The sequence below is a fragment of the Dermacentor albipictus genome, chromosome 1 (genome assembly GCF_038994185.2).
Source record: "Dermacentor albipictus isolate Rhodes 1998 colony chromosome 1, USDA_Dalb.pri_finalv2, whole genome shotgun sequence".
NCBI classification, from domain to species: Eukaryota; Metazoa; Arthropoda; class Arachnida; order Ixodida; family Ixodidae; genus Dermacentor; species Dermacentor albipictus.
The window spans coordinates 8,909,149-8,927,816 of record NC_091821.1 but is presented as its reverse complement, the minus strand read 5'-3'; the positions used below and the strand labels follow the sequence as shown (position 1 = coordinate 8,927,816).

Here is an 18,668-nt window from a genome sequence, read left to right as displayed (position 1 = left end):
CGCTATTTGAGCTCCCGCTAAATCGGTGAAATAGCGTTCACAACGCAAAACCCAAACGCAGTTTGCGTCTCGCGCATGCGCAGTGGCTTCGATGCTATTTCTTTGGGGCCCCAAAACGTTTGGGGCCCCTATTCTAAAACTCTCTAATGAATATTGTACGCCATCCATCCTTCTTGACGGTATTGGTACATGTTAAAGGACGAAAGTATCTAGGTTGTATGCCGATGGAAGGTGTACTGCGGCCGTATGAGAGCATTTTGGCACTCTTAGGCTGCATTTCGCAGCTTTTTGAATCGAGAACTTCTAACAAACTTATCATAAAGTAAAAACTTTCTGTAGTATTCTGCCCTGTAGGATCCATTTCCCCGACTATATTCCAGTTTTATGCTTTCTGGTTCCATATTTGCGGAATGTACCGTTCCATCGCTACATTCTAGCTCGTGGCTGTGAAGTCGTTGGTTGTCGATGTCCAGAATTTCTGCCCAATTTTTTTAAGTTGTCTTCAAAGCAACTTAGATTGTCGACGGCTATCGAGATCCTTTAAGAATATGTAAGCCGCATATAAACGCGAATGCTCTTTTCCAGTACTACATTTTAGTTTCTAAGAAGGAAAGATATGATGAAATGATTTTATTTCAAGCGAAATGTGAAACAAGAACATGTAAAACAAACTCGTAACATTGGACTTTTCCTCCATATAAAAGAAAGCATGAAGTATGTTAATTAAAGGCTTTCGTAGTGTAAATTACTGTTATATGGTATACGGGTCATTCCATTGGATATTACAGATAATTTATATTCGGTCACAATCCGTCCGAATAAAAAAGTCGCAGTTTCGCCAGAAAGGCGAAGCATCGATTGGGATAGCAAATTAGCAGACATCCATACGAAGTAAGGATAGTATTTTCATCGGCCGTGTCAACCTGTAAATGTTTACTTACTAAATCAACAAACATGTGAGAGCGCAAGGCAAACCTGTACACGTTACATTGGATGACCGCGGACACTCGCTGTCGAAATTCTGGCGTGAGCAAGCGCGGCAGCAGCAACGAGCAATGACCTTCGCGCCGTGTATCGCTTCAACGCAAACTCAGCACCGAGAACACACAGTACGCACAAAGCTACGAGCCGTCGACGAAGCTAAATTCGGCCCCCAACGCATTTGTGTATCTGCGCTCAAGTTGAGTGTGCGTCGGTTGTGCGTCGGTTGTGCGTTTCGTGGGCCGCGATTAATTATCAATGGCTACTCCTGGGCGGCATGTCGTTCAGCCATCGATTAGTGAGTGAACAGACCCGAGTGCACTGTTGTGCTAACACTGCGGCCGATAATGCCACGCTGAGTTCCGTCTACCGACGCGGCTGTCTTGGAATTTGTTGTCGCTTATGCCTGCGCTTGGGGGCACCTCGCATTTTGTATTCCTTTTACACATTCAGCAAACATTTCGCAGATTGAAGAAGCTTTCTATCGCAGCCTTTCACGTCGGATTTGCCAGAGTGGTGGATATGTTTACATCAATATCTACAGCCACAAATCGCTGTTACCTTCGGATATTGATGAAACGGTGCGTCACTGATGCGAAATAATGTCAAAACGTAGCAAAACCACGGCCGCTGGCAAAACATACATATCTGGGCATATGAGCTGCGTTGTTCCACCTTGAGACGAGTCAATATGAGCGGCCGAGACACTTAAACAACGACAACTGTGATCCAGACACATATATTATGGGCTATTATTATTGATTCTCGCATTTGTTTAATTTCATCATACTTACAGTTTGTCGTGCCATAATATGTTATTAGAGAAAACTGTGCCCGGTATAAGCCCTCACTTATAGGCCGTGTAGTTCTCTCGCGAAAACGCGGATGCCATCGCTGACACCGTTGGTAACTGAGCGAGTATATGCTGTTGTACCGAATGCACTGTCTCTTCTTTCCTGTTTGACGCAGAGGTAAATAGTGCTTCTCTGGAGTTAAGAAATGTGCCAGCATAACAATAAGTACAGAACCAATCTCTACTTAGCGAATGCGACCAGCAGCCTTCGGGAACGTTGACGCAAGTACAGGATGTTGTCACAGCACTGTGTCACCGCTTGCCACTTATTGTGTACGCGCCATGCGAAGTGAAGAGTAGTTCGTATCGAATCGCTATAGGGTCACAACTGAACTATAAGGGCGGTTTCCTTCGTCCTAGGTGCTTATTTTTTAAGTTCAGGTCCACCAGTAGCGGGTGCATGAACTCGACGGGGCCAGGCTTAGCCCAACCTTCGCTAAACAGGATCAACATATATATAGGCTCAAACTTAACGTGCACGGCTTGAGAGGACTGAAGCTCGCGCATTTCAACTTCGGAGGAATGTCGATGCATTTTGAGCACGAACAAATATATATACAAGCGAATGTGCTGCGGATATCGTGTTGTCCGTTTGACGGCCGATCGCTCGGGGTTCCATCGAGCGATCATGGTCGGCACGCCAATTTTACTGGGGCCGTCGACAAGAAAGCCCATCGCGCGACAACTCACGCCCGTTGGTTGCGTCGTTGTCGGCCCAATGTGATCAAATTTTCTCAGCGACACACTCTGCTAGATTAGCACAGCGACACACTGGCTAGACTAGCTGCCACGCCTGCAGTACAGTCGACTTTATAAGAAGGAAGGGAGCAAAGAAATCGAAGCGTGGTAAAGCAATTCATATTATTGGACTTAGCATCCCGAAACTGCTGTGCATTACGAGACGCAGTAATGGGGAGCTCCGGATTAATTCTTGCCACCTGGAGTTCCTTAACGCGCACTCAAAGTAGCATTTTTGCATTTTCGCCGGAATGTGACACGCGCCGCCGAAACGCTACAACCACCTTGATAAAGAGCGACTGTCGTCGAATGAACGATTGAGCTGTTGAAGAATGTTGCATAACTAGACAGGATTTTACCGGCGTATCGAAGCTGACAAGGGCTCCATTCCGAGCAATGCAAGGGGATGGCTTCGAAGCTAAATGAACCTGGAATAACAGCGATTTGCACATTGTTTCTTGTACTACATTTATTGATCAACACCACTGCATTGAGCGCTTTGCAATCTGGAATGCAAGGAATTCTCCGTGCCGAAGACGAGCCGCATTCATGCCCTAACAACTTTTAGTTATGTGAACATAAAAAAAAAGCACCGTACCGACTCTAAAAGTGCACGCGATGTATCAAGCGGGCACGACGCTACTGTACTGAGTGTCAGGCAAAGTGAGGTGTGTGCCAGGAAGCGGTTGCAAGGTCAGATGGACTGTACACTTGCATATCTAATTATATCGAATGAGATAGAATTCAGATTTAGGTATCGTGTGTGTTAGTTGAATCCCTCTGCCTTAATTATATCAACTGCTCCATATATAGGGGATGACAGATGGAATAGCACACTGTGGTATAAAGTTTATAAACGGGGATAAGGTGCCTCAGAAAGGCTAGCCAACGTTTCGATAGGAGGACCTATCTTCGTCAATGGCGGCCTCGTCATCCTCGGCATGTTAGTTTTAAAGGGTTAGTGCAATGACGTCACGTGCGGGTGTTGTCGCTGGCGGCTTGTTTTAAAGGGAGATACTTCAGAGGTAATGAGCGCTGTCGTCCGACATCTGTGAGCTTCGTTCCCAAGACGAGGGGACAAGAGCGGGAGAGTGGGAACGCGGGGAGAAAAGAAAAAAGAAAGAAAAGAGAAAAAAAGCCAGGGCGACACCAAGAAGAAAAAAAGGAAAAGAACAAGAAAGAAAAAAAAAGAAAGACGGGGGCATGGAAGGGCGTTGGGGAGGCGAGAGGTTAGGAAGCATTCAGGGGTGTCGTTGGCGGCATGTTTTTGTGGCATTAGAAGAGCCGCTCAGGCGGTCAGTGCGCGAGTAACCCAAAAGATAAAAAAAAAGAACATGAGTTGAAAAAGTGACTTCAGTAGCATAGCAGCAATACGTCGAGTAATTACTCGACTTATTACTCGACGTATTGCTGCTATGCTACTCCACTCCACAAGGTTATCTATAATAGTCTGTCGTCGAAGCCGCCTGAGACTAAGCGAAAGCCGCTTACACAGTCATTTGCTATGAACGAAGTGAATTTTACAAAAGCAATGTTAAATTCATTTCGAAGCGGGCAGCCGGGACTGCCGCCATGTTTTACGTCAACTGCGTAAACTACGTACACTGCACGAAAGGGGTAATGCTAAATCTAAGAAATAGCATGGGTACGCTATACGCTGTGTGCAGTTAAGCGTTCTGTGCATGCGCAAGGACGACCCGCTATTCTATAGCGCAGGCAGTGGTATAGCGTAGCCTAAATTAAAACTGTCTGTAGACAAAGAACATATTTTTCAAATGAGTGATTTATTTACGATACAACAAACTGTGCAGCATAGTTCCACTGGAGGTTCTTCAGGCAGAATGAGAACTTATATACCAAGCCCTTACAGTATAAAATAAAAGACAAACTGCATCAGTAAATACAAACGCAGATAGGCAGTGTTCGCACCTGCAGCTTTTAAAATGTGAAATAAGCATAACGCATGAACTTGAATGAGTTTCAGTCTGTTGCGACCAACAAAAGTTTGATCTCTCACTTCACTGTTTTCTTGTTCATTAAAAAACGTTTTGCCGATAAACAAATTATGTGAAATATTAGATAAGTACAACACCAGGAACAGGACACACACACTTCCTAAACTTACTGTAAAGCCACATTTTGTATAGGTAAGTTATCTAATGAGGAATTGAGACAGCTAGGTGTTCGCAGCTTTCTGAAAAGAAAGAATGAAAGTGCTGCATGAAACTGTACGTACTTGAATGGCAAAACTCTTCGGGAAGCCAAACAACACGAAACGTTTTTTGTCCTGCGGAGCACACTTCGTATACATGTCGCAGTGTTTGGGTGAACGGAGAGAGATCCAAGGGATGTTTTTTATATATACATTGCCAATAACAGAAAAGTGTATTTTCAAATATGTATTTCATATTTATATAATTGCTTTGTCATCACAAGCATATGAGATACCCTTCGTATATGTTCACGATTATTTGTGATGATCACTCCTGGACCTCCAGGTGATCGTGGGTGGGAGGATCGGGAACAGGAGGGAGAAAAACGAACAGCTCGCCTTCTTCCACGTTAGCGGCGGCGTCGGCCTAGCAGGAGAATGCAAAAAGAAAGAACCAGAAAGCTCGCCTTCTCACATAGTGTTCGCTGCAGGTGTTTCCCGGTAAAGATTATGCTTGCATAAGCATCGCGGCAACTGCAGCTTATAGCTGTTAAACTTATATGACTCTTCAGCTGGCACCAGATCTGCTGTACAGTTGGAGTGTTCGACAAGTGCATTTTGTTGTGAAGTACCTCAAACAATAGTCCATTCATGAGCTCGACGCATGGCGTACATTCTTTTTATCTGAACACATCAAGAATATGTGCCTATAGTGTACTGTGCCAAAAAATACTTCTTTTAACAGAATAGCTGTTTCAGCTTTCGTTCTGCCGCGGAGCGTTACCAGAAAACTCAGCCATGCTCTGCGCCCCCTCACGTTGCCTAGCAACCACCTGCGAGTGCATCGAGCCCCGTAACCTCCTCGCACCCCACGCGCGTAGGGCGGAGTAGTGACATTACAGGCGAGTAGAATCTCGAGCCAGCGCGGCGGCACACCTCTTGCCTCCTCTACTCTGCGCTCTACGTGCTGCTGCCATTGGAAAACCGCAAAAAGTCCGGACGCCCGACGCAAAAGCGGCTTACCAGGAAAAGCGCCATACTGCCAAGCGAGGAGTGATGGGTTGCCGCCGAGCTGATCCGTAACACCACGCCGAAGCTGCGGCTGGGAAAAGGCGGCGCCGAGTCGAGGATTTCGAGTTTAGTCCAGGGAAAACGAGAGTCGGCCCCTGAACACTCGACGTTGCCGAGAAAGCGATCGCGGCCTGCGATTGCTCGAAAACTTCCAGCGTCAAGGCCGCCGAGAAACGGCGGGTGCGAACGGCCGATTCCAGCACGAATTTCTGGGCATGGAGTTTGGGCACACCTGTCGCGTCTGTGACCTGCAAGGAAGTATGGCGCGTGGCTCAGGGGGACTACGATCGAAGAAGGAGAGCTGATCCTGCCCATCGGGCCGAGGCCGCCGCCGGCAAATGCCGTCGCTGAGACGAGGATCCAGAGTTTCGGGCAAGAGACAACGAACGCTGCCGACTGAATGCTCGGCGCCGCCGGGAATCGGTTCCGGGCCTGCGCGTCACCGAGCACTTCCAACGCCAAGCCCGCAAATCCATGGGAGGTGCGAACGGCCGCTTCCAGCGCGACTACCTCGGCAGAGAGATCGGGCATATGCTGCCGCGTCTGTGACCGGCTCTGGTTCTACGTGAATCTCTCCATGGTGAGCTCGGCGCGGAACTTTGAACTAAGAGCTTTGCGAAGCAGAACTTCGCTAAGAACAGAACTGAGCAGAACAGAACCTAGCGAAGCACTGCCTTGCAAGTGCTTCGCGAAGCCTTCCCCGACGCCACCAACCACAACGATGGTCGGAGGGCGAGGACCCGATCGACGATGATGACGACTGGCAATGAAGCACTGTACATCATAAATTGTGATGCATGTACTGTGGCTTGTATGCATGTAACATGCTGCGGCTTGTGTGGCTTACCGGAGTGGCCGTGTATGGTTTCGCAACTACTTCGCGAAAGTTAGCCAATCACTATGAGCATAGTTGCGCCATGCATAACTTCGTAAGACTTAGCAAAACGTAGCAATGATTCGTATGCGCCTAACCAAGCCATGCATAACTTCGCAAAACTTAGCAAAACCTAGCAACATGAACTTAGTATGAACCTACCCGAGCCATGCATAACATTGCAAAACTTGAAAAAAACCTAGCAATACTTAGGCAAAGCCAGAACTAGCTGAGCTATGACCCAGCCTTGCACCGCTAGTGCAAACTGCCCACATTTTTTTTTTCTTGGCTAACTTAACCGCCAAAAATGCAGGATGGCAAGTTGTCTGGGGTCCTCAACACACAAAGCGGAGGAAAGGGTCTATAGAGATGCACGCAAATTTCACATTAGGCAGTATCGTAATCGTCGATGGGTCTTTTAATGCAAGCAAGTTAAACAAGCGTTTTATTCACTCTAACACCATGGTTTTATTCACTGGATCTAATAAAGGCTCCATGATGAAGGATACAAATGTGTGGCTGAATTGAACAAGGGTTAAAAACGAATATCATTCACCCATAATACATGTGTACACAAGGAACTCGTCCAGGTTGCTACTCTTATTCAGCAAGGAAAAAAGATATTTGTCGCTAAACCTAATTCCACCTTCCGAAATACTCCTCTTAAGCAAGCAGATTCAGTTTGCTTTTGAGGTGTTGCTTTTAATCAGAAAATGGCATGGACTTATTCCGTTGAGATGTGCTCCGAGCTTCTCTGTTCAGTTACAATATTAAATAAATTGAGCTTTCCGTTACCACCATGGCAGAGAAGGTGGATCTGCGTGTCAGGTGCAATCACAGTTTAATTAATGTTTTTATTCTGAGACACCATGAAACTTTCAAACATTTCTTCCTTAGGGAGGAGACAGGAAAAAGTAATCTAACTGGAATTAGTAATATCTCGCTGCAAATGAGAATACGACGTGGTGAGACATCCCGTTTATAGGAAGGTGTTGTGAGACGTCCTTGGAGGAACGTCGGAGGCGGGTGGGTCATTTTCTCCTAGAAGTAGTGGCGTGCCAGCGCGTGGAGCCATCACTTACAATCTGCTAACAAACACCCCGCATCTTCCCGATTCCAGGGATATCTTTTGGTGTGGTGCCTGCAGTTTGGGCGCGTCATTACAGTCGTTTGGTAAAATACCATCATGTGGGGTTGAGCACTGCTTGAACATACCGCCACTGTCATACAAATATCTGCTACGTGACCCAACTGCAAGCAATTCTGATACTGCAGAAATATCTTGATTTATTTGGGCACTAAAATCACGCAGCATAAGTTATCCCGAACGTTGAAGGTCGAATTACTAAAAAAAAAGGTTGTGAAACTAACACGAAAGCATTTGAATCCCTAAGGGGAAGGCAAGATGCTGCAGCGTCTGCTTAAGTGAAATAATTCATTTCAAATTGTAGGAAGAATGACCTATGGTCCACGATTCCCATGGGAGCTAAACGATTAATTGCAGCTCCATATTTTTCTCCAGTAACCTTCGTGTGAAACTCTGCGAGGCACGCAAATTGTGGCATTGGCGAGCGGCGATAGCCTATGAAAGCAGTTGCACTGTTATGAACTACCGGGGCACTGACGAGTAAGCTTTAGCTGTACTCGACGCATGGTGAATAAATCACTGGCTTTATATTTTTTTTGCCTTTTCCTTAGACTCTCAATACTTTCACACTCGCTTTAGCTGGATTCTGGATTACTCCTTTGAAGTCTCTCACATTAGTACACAAGGTCATTTTATGTTTATATGAACTCTAAGAGTCATTTATGCATTAGCACAATTACTTTTTTACGCCATTCATTGCCCGTTACAAAGGAAAAGTACGGTACTCGATCTGATATCAAACTCACCTTAGGCATCTTTCTTTCCCTGAACCTTGCAACCAAGAAAAACGTGATGCACCCGGAAAAATAGCACACGGCATGGTAGAACGGGTAGTAGTAGTAGCGGTAACCAGTCCTCAATAATGTTCTGCAAGAATAGAGAGGAAAAATAAAGAAAATATTAGAAAAAAAATTATTTTCAGCATTGAATGATGCATTCCAATAAATGAGCTGCATATGCCAGGTGTTTCAACGAAGGTGTTAAAAGTTTATTGGTTCATTGATAATTTATCCTGATCACCGCTTTATCTAGCTTCCGAGTACTCCACAGAAAGCAAAGGGAAGAGCCAATATATGCATACGCGAATTTTAAGAACAGCTCGCGGACGGCAGTGATAAGGGCAGGGAGGTGGTTGAAGTCACCGGCGGTTCTTATTATAAACGACTCCGAGTTAATAACGGCGCGCCAAGAATACACAAAGACCTTTGGTTGATGATCACTGCAGAGGTGACACGTACGATTTATGTATGAGCATGTAATCTTTGAGGTTCGGGGCCGGTATTATCAAGCTCCTCCTACGTCAGGGACATCCATGATCGGCAATCACCGCAGCGGTCGCTTAGTTCTCATACATATCGCTCTCATGCGTAACGGGTGTCCGAACACTGGCCATTCTGGAAATACATTTAAGTGGCAGAAGATTTATGCGCATGAAGTCTGCTTAGAACAAATTCTTCTGCGGAACAGACACGAACGTACTATCAACATTAAACGATACGTCAGAATGGCGCTGTAAATATAAATTGCTTTTTTTTTGACGGCGCAGTATTCGTGCCCGTGCACTGCAGGAATTTAGATAGTATTTGATGATCTTTTTAATGAAACTCACTACATAAGTTTAAATTAATTGCCCTAGAAAGTAAGTGGCACATGCGGAAATTAAGCCTGTCATTGCTGAAGAGTAAAGGTGCGTTCATTGTAATTCTTACAGCAACACCATTCTTGACATGTTTGTTCTCACGTTTACGGTGAAATGGGGGAATTTTACTTAAATTTCCAGACGTGGTCGTTCAAGCACCCGATACACTGTTTTCGCGTAATCGCTGTGGTTGCTTATTGGCTATGGTGTCGGGTTGTTAAGCACGAGGTCGCGGGATTGAATCCCGGCCACGGTGGCCTCACTTCCATATGGGCGCAATACTACAACACTGGTGCAATTAGATTTCGGTGCACGTTAAAGAACCCCAGGTGGTGCGAATTTCCAGACTCCCCCACTACGGCGTTCCTCATAATGACATCCTGGTTTTGGCACGTAAAATCCCCATAATTTTTAACATTGTTTTCGCCTAACTTCATAAAAGCGCCAGGTCAGAAAAGCAACGGCTCTATGGGATCGTTGAACGACCCACACCTCGAATCATGTTATCTACAATCAGGCGGACTGTATGGAAATCAAAGGTATCAATATCTCAATATTCTTATAAGTTCATATAATGCAATGGGAATTCTTTGTGTACTTCACGCAGTTTTCAGGGGCGACCTGTCAGCTATGTGTCTAACCGATTGCCCACCAACCTGTGTGACCTGGTAGAATGGTAGACATGGTGGAATGGGTAGCACACGGAGCTGCTGTGCTAAGGCAACAGAGAGAGAGAGAGACAGACAAAGGAAAGGGGAAAGGCAAAGAGGTTAACCAGAGGGGAAGATCCGGTTTGCTACCCTACGCTGGGGAGAGAGGGTAGGGGGAGGTAAAGTGATAACAAAGTAGAGATAAAGAAAGAAAGGAGCTTAGACATACAATCACAGTCGGTTACTGTCACCGCATACTGCCACCGCACAACACAGTAGTACTTGCAGCACTATAAACATCTGTTCAGGCTACAGCCGCTTGTCCAATTCTGTCACCCTCAAAAACAGCAACAGTGCCCTCGTCGCCCTCTGCTGCAATGGCTTGTGATGGCGGCATCTTCAAATAAGTTCCTCTGTGAGAAGACTTCGGTCAAAGCGCGCAATCACGATTGGTAGTGATCGTCTCTGTAAATTATAGCGAGGACACTCACAAAGACGGTGTTGAAGAGTCTCCTCGTCACCACAGTCATCACGCGAGGCGTCGTCGGCCCATACGATTCGGAAAGCAAAAGACTTGGTGAACGCCTCCCCCAGCCATATTCGACAAAGCACGGTATGTTCACGACGGCAGAGTCCAGCTGGAATGCAAAGGCATAGAGAAGAGTCTAGGTTGGGCAGCCGGTTGTTTTCAAAACTTCCTGCATTCCACAAGGAGAACGTGACGTCATGGCTGAGAATTCGAAGCTTTCTAGCGGCATGGGTCCGTGATAACAGTATCGGCTCCTCTTCGTCCCCTTGAAGAGCCGACCGAGCAGCGTTATCGGCGTGTTCGTTCCCTATGACTCCGCAGTGACTTGGAAGCCACTGAAATGTCACGTGGTGTCCTTTCTCAGTCAAGGCATGGATTAACTCTCTAATCTCAAATACCAGTAGTTCGTGTGGTCCACGCCGCAAGGCTGATAGCAAAGATTGTAGTGCTACCTTCGAGTCACTGAATATTGACCATCTGCGAGGTTGTTCTTGGCTGACGACGAAGTGCAGCGCGAAGAGCTGCAAGTTCCGCAGCCATCGGAGTGGTTGGGTGACATGTCTTGAAACTGATGGTGGTGGCTTTCGCTGGGAAGACCGCGGCTCCAGAGTAACACTGGAGAGTTGCCGATCCATCAGTATAAATATGTACGTGTTCGGCGTACCTCTCGTGCAAAAGGAGCAGAGTTAGTTGTTTAAGAGCAGGTGATAACAGCTCAGATTTTTTCCTGATTCCTCGTACGGTGAGGTGCACTGCGGGTCGAGCCAAACACCATGGAGGAATCGATGGCTTAGTTGCTGGGGTGAAGCCTGATGGAAGTCAGGTGTAATAGGGTGTAATAGGTGTAATATGCTCTTAGGGTTTGTCTTGGTTTGCCAAAATGCACATCGACAGCAGCGACTATTTTGATTGCCCGGGACCAACCTATACAAACACACATTGCGGTGAAAGTGTTGAGAGTGCAGATTAGGCACGTTGCCCGTGCCCGTTCCCACCACCTGGCAACACTACCGTCAGAAAGGCCGCAGGCATAATTTTGTACTACGAGGCAAGAGTTCGAAACCAACAGCCGGACCAACTTGGATCACTGAGTATGTGGCACTCTGCAACTATATATGTCGCTCTTCAACGACTCTTTTTGACGACGACATGGGTCACTGGGGATGTGGCACCGAATTTGCGGCACAGGGTTGTAGCGCTCTTAAATGAACCTTTTGGCTTCGACTCCAAGTACTGACTTAACTAAGCTCTTTGATGCCAACTTCGGTCGTTGGGCGCATTACAGTCGGTGTGTGCAGCTCTTCAATAAAACTCTTTGAGGTCTGATTTGGTAGCTAGGTATGTGCCACTTGGCACTTGTCGCTCTGCAATGAGAAAAATGATTTTTAAAATTTCTTTAAAACTCGACGGAAGTGAATCCGCGCCATGCACCGTCCTTACATCAACGTCGCTAGATTGCGCAGCGTGTCCAGTAGGAAGCGTGAGTGAGTAGCCCGGCTGCATACATGCTTCGGCGTTGGCAATACGGCGTGTCGCTATACATTGCTTCAGTGCTAATCGCATTCACATCGACTTTCACTGTAAGAAGATATGTGCCGTAGTTTTTCATACTGAGGATTAAAAGCAAGACAGAATGCTTCAGTCTCTTTCTCTCATGAGCAAACGAACATTTTTCTGCCATCACACTCCACGTAATAATACAGTGCGTGAAAATGGCGGAAGATCAGGAATATATAAAAAAAACTTATTAGCAACAGATTTTAGCAGATTTTTTCATACAGTATTTGAAGGCAGTTCTAAATACGAGTATATTGAAAATAACATGATAATTAGTTTGTACTGTGACCTAACTTCAGAAGTATAAGCTCTCTATGCTCTATTGACTACAGAATAGAACACTACGATAGTATAATTTTTAAATGCTTTTGTAATATGTTAGCAGACGTCATCAGCATTATATCACACCGTTCAGTGTGCGTGAAAATGGAACGTGTCAGCAGATATTTACTAAGTCTTCGTGAATGGCATCTACGACTTTCGCGTATTCTTTTTCTACATACACTGGTGCGAAGCATTTCCCCAGTTATTGGCTGCATAGAACTGCCACTCACAGTGAGATGGTAAAGATTAATAGAACAAAAATGTTTCGACTGTGGTCCTGACGGTGACTCGTGAACGCCAGGACAGCAGTCGGCTCCAGTCTGAGATCGAATCGTCGACTGAAGTCTGAGACGCTGCTGGCTGGAACACGGTCGATCATTTCACACCTGTCTTCCAGTGTATCACCTCTACAGTGTTTAGATTCGCACTGACATAGTTGCATGCGCGTGAACTCGCTACCGCATATCATAACTCATACCTAAACAAGTGCTGTTTCTAATAACAAAGCGGCATTCTTTTGGCACTTCAGTCAGAAGACTAAAGTTTACGTTCTTGATGAATCCATCATATGAATCACCTTAATTGCCTTCGTCTACGCTTCACATGAGGCATGTGCACTTCACCTGGGGCATGTTGTACATTCAACTGCGATTGTAGATGCAATCGCCATGAGGTGTGTGGGCTTAGGTCTTCGTTTCCACTTTTTTTTTACTAAGTGTAAAACGTTCAAGAGTGACGAACAAATGTGAGTGAGGCATCGGCAGCAGGTGTTCAAAACATAACTAAAGAAGGAATTCAAAAAATGCTGCATTACATAGCTGAAGCGCCAGGGGGTCAAAATATATTCCGGGCCCCATCAATATTCCCTCACAACCTAATGCGCAGTTTTTGGGGCGGCTTGCACGAACATTTATTAACAAAATTATAACGAATTTAAGAACGCGTTCTTATGCGGACTAGGCGTTGTCTTTGGAACATTTATGAACGCGTTCTTAAATCGGTTACTATTTTCATTATTAAATGTGCGTACAAGCCGTCCTTGCACTTTTAAGCCCAAAAATAAACAAGATTTTGGGCTACAAGCGAAATGAAAACAGAAAATAGTTCGTACTCACGATAGCGACTCTGTCACCACGACCATGAAAGGTGTCATGTCGTTACCGGCCACTTGCCACGTTGCAATCGAGCACCCTATCAGCGATAGCAGTGCAAATATAGCGACAGCAATCCTAGGGCGACTGTAAGAAAAGAAAGAAAAAGAAAAAAAAAGGTAAAGTGCTGAACTGCTGCCTTGCCGATTACGTAAACACGAAGGCTAGAAGTAACACCTGAGAAATTATCGAATTTGCTGGCTTTTGGAACAAACGCACCTTACGGGTTAGTTGGCTCTGAAATTAAAAATCAATTGTCCGACAAGGGGCAGTAATAAACATTAACGTTCCGCTTACAGTCCCTGTCTATTCATCGATCTTCAATTAAACCCTTCCGATGGCCATTTGCGAGGTGCTCACATTACCACTGACAGTTAGTTCACCAGCGTCTCATCACATGCAGCGCGCATTACGTAGCACGAAGTCCGAGTGCTCGTGATGCAGCCTGTCGTTTCTGTGGCTGCTGGCGCTTTCCTGTTTCCCCAATAGGGAAAAAGAAATGCTGATTCAGGGAGTGTGTACATTATTTTATGTGACGCCTTGAGCGTCGCGATTATCTGAGGCACACACGTAATACATTGCGCATGACTGATCCTTCAAGATGTATCTAGACATTGCACAGTTGCTCGCACCACAGCTGCGTCAGATTATGGGCATGTGCAGATTTAATCGCACCGTGTGACAGAGGCGAATGATAAGGCGAATGTGGAAGTTGCTGGTTGTTATTGCGTACAATATTCAGTACGATCTGGTGAAAAAAAAACAGATTGAAACTGAAATATGAGCTTTATAAATTGTAATAATTAAGTTCTCGAAATCGGGCCTTAAGGAAGGTTCCTCTGCAGTTCCGGTCAAATCTCGTCACCTCCCTGCGGAAATTGCAATGATTCAAAACCATAACTAGTTGAAAAACGTCTTAATTATGCAAAGTTGTATGAATAAGACTCGTGTCTCTATCAGCTTATTTTTAAGGCCAAAGCCATAGATGGCTCACGGGTCGAGAAATACGACAACGGTCCGGCGTTATCGCACGAAAATTTAAGCGCACGCGCCAGTAAGCCATCAATTTCTTGATGAATAAAAGAGCTCGATCATCTCTGTTAGCATTGAATGAACACCCTTCTACATAATCAGTGTGGCCACGAAAGTGTTTGCGTGTAGCTTCCCCGGTTTTGTTCGTATTTGCCGAGCAATGTACACGTGTCTTACGACGTTTGAGGAAGTTTCTTTTTCGTCTTCCTCTCATGGTGCCCGCGATACGAGAAACTGGAAGGCACCATATACACAAGCCTCATGTACCTACACTTTTCGATTGAAGTGCTAGAACAAAAAAAAAATTCATTAAGTGAACCTGCATGCTAAGTGTCTTATTGGTCTTCACGGACTTACAACGAAGTTCTAACCTGCCATTAACCACGCAGAACCATTGGCTATGTGTAGGCGACCGAAAAAGAAAATAAGTAAAGAGAAAACAGGTAATAGGAACTAGCAGCCCATTTGAATTCGACTGTCAAAGCAATTTATTAAATGCCTCGTTATCACGCTGGCTCTCGCCTTCCTCTTTAGTGTATGCTAAAGTCACTGGCAGCTTTTCCGTATTAATGGTATAGTGCTTACTTATTTTTATTTTTGCATACCAGCTAACTGTGTAAATTAGACTTACTTTTGTTCCAGCTTTTTTTTTATGAATTGGTTCTCTGTATATTCTAATTTTATATGTATATTTGCTGCTTTTCTGATTTTGTATTTTTAGTCACCACTCCTATTTGTAACGTTGTATGAAATAAATAAATAAATAAATAAATAAATAAATAAATAAATAAATAAACTGCAGCAAATTTCACATTGACTAAATTGGTTATAGTGTGTGTACTACTCAAGAAATCGTGGCAAAGCTATTGGGCTAGTAGGTGTCGCTCTTTCTTATATCAACCTTTAAATAGCACCCTATCAGACAAAGCGTGCATCGGGTGTTTAGCTGATGTGACACAAATTCCAGCTTACCGCCCCTGAAATTTCCACCGCCTTATCTCGAAGTTCATGCCAAGGAGCCACGCTGCTTATTAACATTCTGGGTGGCGCATCATTTCTGGCGAGCAGTAATTGTGGCGGTTTTTGCAGTTTCCGCATCGGAAACGTGTATTTTTGCGTGTTTTATGTGACACATGCCCTCGTATTTCAAATGTAACGTTTTGCTTGGAGGGACGCTATATATTTACACTATCTCAAGCTATAGCCTTTTGGCGCGGTCGGTCTTTTCGTGCTGCAACATATGGAAAAAAAAAATCTGAGTGCCCCTTCACTCTGTGAAGAAGGATGACCAACGACGCTTTGTATGTGGGCCCCTAATGGCGAACTGCACCTCCGCCGCGGGTCGGCCCGGCATTGCACTATTATCAAGATGTGTCCTCAAAACGTTTTCTTTCTACATCCCCGGAACCCGCCGTGGTGGCTCAGTGGCTATGGTGTTAGGCTGCTGAGCACGAGGTCGCGGGATCGAATCCCGGCCACGGCGGCCGCATTTCGATGGGGGCGAAATGCGAAAACACCCGTGTACTTAGATTTAGGTGCACGTTAAAGAACCCCAGGTGGTCAAAATTTCCGGAGTCCCCCACTACGGCGTGCCTCATAATCAGAAAGTGGTTTTGGCACGTAAAACCCCATATATTATTATTACATCCCCGGAAAAATTCTGGCGACACCAACCTCTGAAGGAAAAAAAATCTATCGCGATTCCCCGTATTAATGGTATGGCTAAAACTGATAAGAGGGAAATGGCTGATGCGCTTAACAACTACTTCTGCTCGGTGTTCACTGACGACGATGGTATCGTCCCACATTTTTTGACGCTTGAAGAAGTACCACCAATCGATGACATCACTATCAGTGAGGAGGGAATACTATCAATTTTACTTTAACTAGACGTCAAAAAGTCATCTGGGATAGACGGAGGAATCGCTAACGCTTTCCTACACCGATATGCTGAGTTGTGCGCAAAATTCTTATGTTTAATAGTTAGGAAATCACTGTCACACAACGAAATTCCCAGTGATTGGAAATGCGCCAGTATAACTGTAATACTGAAAAAAGGTGATCCATCTATTGTTACCTCTTATAGACCAATTTCTCTTCTCTGTATTTGTGCAGAAGTATTCGAACACATTATTTTTAAATACATTTCCAGCTTCACTGAAGATAATAATATAATCGATAGTCGCCAGCATGGTTTCCGACGAGGAGTTTCTACAAAAACGACACTACTAGAGCAATAACAACCTTGCCGCAGCGTTGGATAAATCTGGTCAGGTTAACATCCCATTCCTCGACTTCGAGAGAGCTTTTGACCATGTATCGCATCCTAAACTTCTTTTGAAGCTAAGACCTCTACTTAAAAACGATTCCCTCCTTGCATGGATCGCAGCATACTTGTCTTTTAGGCAGCAATCAGTGTCCATCGACGATGTCAGTTCAGATTCTGCCTACGTTCATTTAGGTATCCCACAAGGTTCTGTTCTTGGCCGTTATTTTTTTGATCTTCATAAACACCATTGCTCAAGACATACCGGTAAAAATCCGCTTATTTGCGGATGATTGCATCCTATATAACGAAATCCACAGTTCTGATGACCAGGTTTCTCTTAACAAATCTTTAGCACAGATTACAAACTGGTGTACTTCGTGGCAGATGCAAATAAACCACAGCAAATGGGTAGCAATGAGACTTACGCGTAAGATGAATCTACTCACTTTCACTTATAGTATCGGCGGTAACAATCTGTCTGTAGTTTCAAGTTACAAAAAACCTAGGGGTAACTATTACATCTGATCTTCGATGGAATGATCACGTCACATACATACACAAGAAAGCCACGAGACAACTAGGCTACTTACGGCGAACACTTCCCAAAGCTTCAAGCGATGTAAAACTTTTGGCCTATAAAACGTATATAAGGCCAACACTCGAATACGCTGCGGCAGTATGGGATCCGCAAACAAATACAAATATAAGGAAACTAGAAAACATTCAGCGAAAGGCAGCTAGATTCATTTTTAATTCGTACAGCAGCAAAACATCGCCAACTGCTCTAATAATTTCTGCAAATCTAGAATCCCTACAAGAACCACGGTACCGCGAAAGGCTAAAAACATTCTACATGATATACAATGATAACCTTGGAATCGACAAAAGCACGTACTTGAAACTTCTTACGCAGCGTCCCACTCGTTCTTTCCATTCAAAAAAAAGTTAGCGAAATTTATTGCAGAACTAACGCTTACATGAATTCTTTCTTCCCCCGTACCATCCGTGATTGGAATCGTTTGCCCAGAGAAGTAATCGAGAGCTCTTCTGTTGCCGCTTTCACTGCCTCACTTCAAAATGTGAAATGATAGTATCTTATCACCAATGGTCTAGCAACGTTTCATGAAAGCATCGCGCTTAAATCCTGCTTTTATTTATTTTGATGTTTTTACAGTTATGTTTTCTTCATATTGTGCATCGCAATGACATGTCTAACGCATCTAACCAAATACTTTCTTTTCATGTTTTTTTTTCACATTGCCAATTGTTGAGCAACGCTCTTGTCTAATGTGTCTTGATGTGCGTTCATATTTCTACCATTGCGATATGAAATGTCTTCATATATCTACTATTTTACCATTTGAAATTATATAATTCAGTGCCGTACTTGACACACCAGTCGCTTTTCTTCAGCTTCATTTGCTTGTATGTGTGCTGTTTTTGTTGTTCAGGTACATTTGTACCAAAGTGTAACCCACTCCTGCTTAAGGTCTGGAATTCGGGCTAGCAGTACTTAATAAATAAATAAATAAATAAATAAATCATCAGGATCGGCCCCGTATGGGGAGGACTTAACGCCTGCTTCACCTCCGCCGCGGGTCGGGCCACTATTGCACTATCTTCGGGATCGGCCCCCGTATGGGGAGGGCTTAACGCCTGCTTTACCTGCGCCACGGGTCGCGCCTATTGCACTATCTTCGG

General features: G+C 44.8%; 1 protein-coding gene across 1 annotated transcript in view; it reads right to left on the bottom strand.

Moving 5' to 3' along the window:
• The window catches only part of LOC135897362 (nose resistant to fluoxetine protein 6-like), a 133,881-nt gene that overhangs the window by 23,751 nt on the left and 91,462 nt on the right, over positions 1 to 18,668 (bottom strand). The window contains exons 11-12 of the mRNA XM_070538891.1: positions 13,631 to 13,753; positions 8,563 to 8,683 (exon numbers count right to left, since the gene is read on the bottom strand). Of these exons, the coding sequence (XP_070394992.1) occupies positions 8,563 to 8,683; positions 13,631 to 13,753 (244 nt within the window). The remainder of the gene's footprint in view (positions 1 to 8,562; positions 8,684 to 13,630; positions 13,754 to 18,668) is intronic.